The 2,742-nt window shown below is 50.7% G+C and overlaps 1 protein-coding gene across 1 annotated transcript in view; it reads left to right on the top strand.

The window, feature by feature from the left end:
• LOC109938802 (EH domain-binding protein 1-like) overlaps window positions 1–2,742 on the top strand; it is a 40,788-nt gene that overhangs the window by 9,503 nt on the left and 28,543 nt on the right. Inside the window, exon 5 of the mRNA XM_048619619.1 lies at window positions 2,031–2,108. Within this exon, the coding sequence (XP_048475576.1) occupies window positions 2,031–2,108 (78 nt within the window). The remainder of the gene's footprint in view (window positions 1–2,030; window positions 2,109–2,742) is intronic.

The following is a 2,742-nucleotide window of genomic DNA, read 5'->3' as shown; positions in this document are numbered from 1 at the left end:
GGAGTGCAGCCCCTCTGTAATCCCACTCCATTACCTTATTCCCTGGAATCCCACACCATTACCTTATTCTCTGGAGTGCAGCCCCCTCCATACACCTATCCCATTACCTTATTCACTGGCATTCAGCCCGTCTGCAAACCTACCCCATTACTTTATTCTCTGGAGTACAGATGCTGCCTAAGCAAGCCCTAGCATCCTCTTCTCTGCTCCTAATGTTCTGTAAGGTACTGATGAGCTGTGGTGCCATTCTAAATGGGCTGGTGGATACCCTGGTGCCTCACCCAGCCATCTTGGCAGTGAGTGTCTCGGCCAACTATTCGACTACGGTGGTACCACCACAATGCATGTGTCTCATGGCCTGCTGAAATGTTTTATTAATGATTGGGGAGGGGGTGACAGGCTGGTATGTTTAATATTGGAGAGAATAACAATGGGTGACAGGCAGAGGTTAATGCTACTCCTGGTAACGGTGGGCTGCACCATCCAGGAGCTGTGACTGTACACATCCTCCGACCTATTCCTTCCCATATCTAACACAGACCATCCAGTGGTGTTCCTGCTGCACTCTGCATGCTCATTAGGTGTGTGTTTTGTGCCTGTTTTCCGAGTGCACTGCTCCCTCTGATGCCCCATCACAGGCGGGACGTCAGTGTTGATGGGCACAGGTGAAGTGGCATTGTAGATCAGATCATCACCTTGGCGTGTGTAGGATAATAGAAGGTGCAGCTAACTTACATTTGAACGTACAAACGTTTGTGTGTGAGAGAGAGAGAGTGAGAGACAATGTGTGTGTGCTGCCTCACTCACTAAGTGCACTCTGTTTCTCTCTCTCTCTCATGTCCTCTGTTTCTTACTCTCTCTCATCCCCCCTCCCGTTCTCTCTCATCCCCCCTCTCTGTTCTCTCTCATCCCCCCCTCTCTGTTCTCTCTCATCCCCCCCGCCTCTGTTCTCTCTCAAGTGTTTTCTCTTTCATGCCCTTTCTTCCCCTCATGTTCTGTCTGTCTCTCTCCCTTTCTATTTCTATTTCATGTTTTCTTGCTCATCTCCTCTCTCAATCTAATTTACCCTCTTTCACTCTCTCCTCTGTATCTTCTCTCTGTCTCACCTTTTTCTGTCTGATGCCCTCGTTCTCTTGCCTTCTGTTTTTCGCTCTGCCCGTTTTCTTGTGCCATCCTCTCCTTTTCTCTTTCTTGCCTGCACTTCTCTTTCATCGGCTCTCCCTCTCACTCGCAGCCCCCTCTGTCTTACCCTCTCCTCTCTCCAGTCTTTTTTGTTCTCTCTTCATAGTCCAAGAGGGTTTGAGAGAGAAAGCAAAGAGGGAGAGGCATCAGTGGGGGCGAGGCTATCCCAGCATGCGCTGCAATGTTGAAAGGCCCCTATCAAACCTCCAGGGTCTCTTGAGGGACCATTCAGCCTTTGACATGGATGTGGGATATTTTCTCTCTGTCTCTTTTTCCCCCTCTCTACTCTCCCTCTGTCTTGTGACTCTCTCTCTGTCTATGTCTTGTGACTTCTTCTGTCTTGAACCCCTTCTCTCATTCGTTTTCTCTGTCTCTCATGTCCTTTCTGTCTTGAGCCTCCTCTCTTTCTCTCTCTCATGACCCTCTCGTTTGCTCTCTCTATCTCTATCTCTCTCTCTCTCTCACGCACACATCCTCTTTCTCACTCTCGAGCCTTCTGTCTCTCATGCTATCTCATCTCCCTTTCTCTCTCTCTCTCTCGTATCCCTCTCCTTCTCTCTCTTTCTTTCTCACTCACACACCCTCCCTCTCTCGCGCACACTCTCTCTCTCACTCACCCCTCTCCGTGCCACTGATTGTTTTGCTTTCTCTCTCTCGGCACAGACTTGGAGGGTTTGTGTGCGTGAGAGGGGGAGAGAGAGAGACAGACAGTGAATGGAGAATGAGAGACCCCAATGGGGTTTCCCACACTCGGGTACTGAAGTGGGAACGGGTGGGCTGTGGTGGGCTCTGTTCTTGTTCCCCAGGCCCCCCACTGCAGCAGTAACTCTGTAGCCATTGTGTTATAGACATCAGCGAGCCCCTCAGTACACTTCAGGAGGAGGAGGAAGACCCTGGAATAGCTGCGACCAGTCGGGAAACAGCGGGTGAGTTTCTTTGAGCACCTTCGGCCTCCGATGACCCCACCTCGTACAGCTGCTCCTGCAGCTTGTGAAGACCCCAACACCTAACCTAATAGGCTTAGGCTGGACACTCTGAGGCAGCAACTATTTAACCAGGGCAGCCATCGCCCACACACTCATACTCACTCTGTCTCTCTCTCTCTCTCACACACTGTCTCTCTCACTCTCTCTCTCTCACACACACACTGTCTCTCTCACTCTCTCTCTGTCACACACACACTGTCCCTCTCATTCTCTCTCTCACACACACTGTCTCTCTCACTCTTTCTCACACGCACACACTGTCTCTCTCACACACACAGTCTCTCTCGCTCTCTCTCTCACACACACACTGTCCCTCTCACTCTCTCTCTCACACACACGCTGTCTCTCTCACTCTTTCTCACACGCACACACTGTCTCTCTCACTCTCTCACACACACACTGTCTCTCTCACTCTCTCTCACACACACACTGTCTCTCTCACTCTCTCTCTCACACACACTGTCCCTCTCACTCTCTCTCTCTCACACACACACTGTCTCTCTCTCACACACACACTGTCTCTCTCACACACACACACTGTCTCTCTCACTCTCTCTCTCACACACACACACTG

Source organism: Rhincodon typus, chromosome 43 (genome assembly GCF_021869965.1).
Source record: "Rhincodon typus isolate 14 chromosome 43, sRhiTyp1.1, whole genome shotgun sequence".
In the NCBI taxonomy this organism is placed as follows: domain Eukaryota; kingdom Metazoa; phylum Chordata; class Chondrichthyes; order Orectolobiformes; family Rhincodontidae; genus Rhincodon; species Rhincodon typus.
Note: the sequence above shows the minus strand (reverse complement) of the source record. Positions and strands in the feature narration are given on the sequence as shown.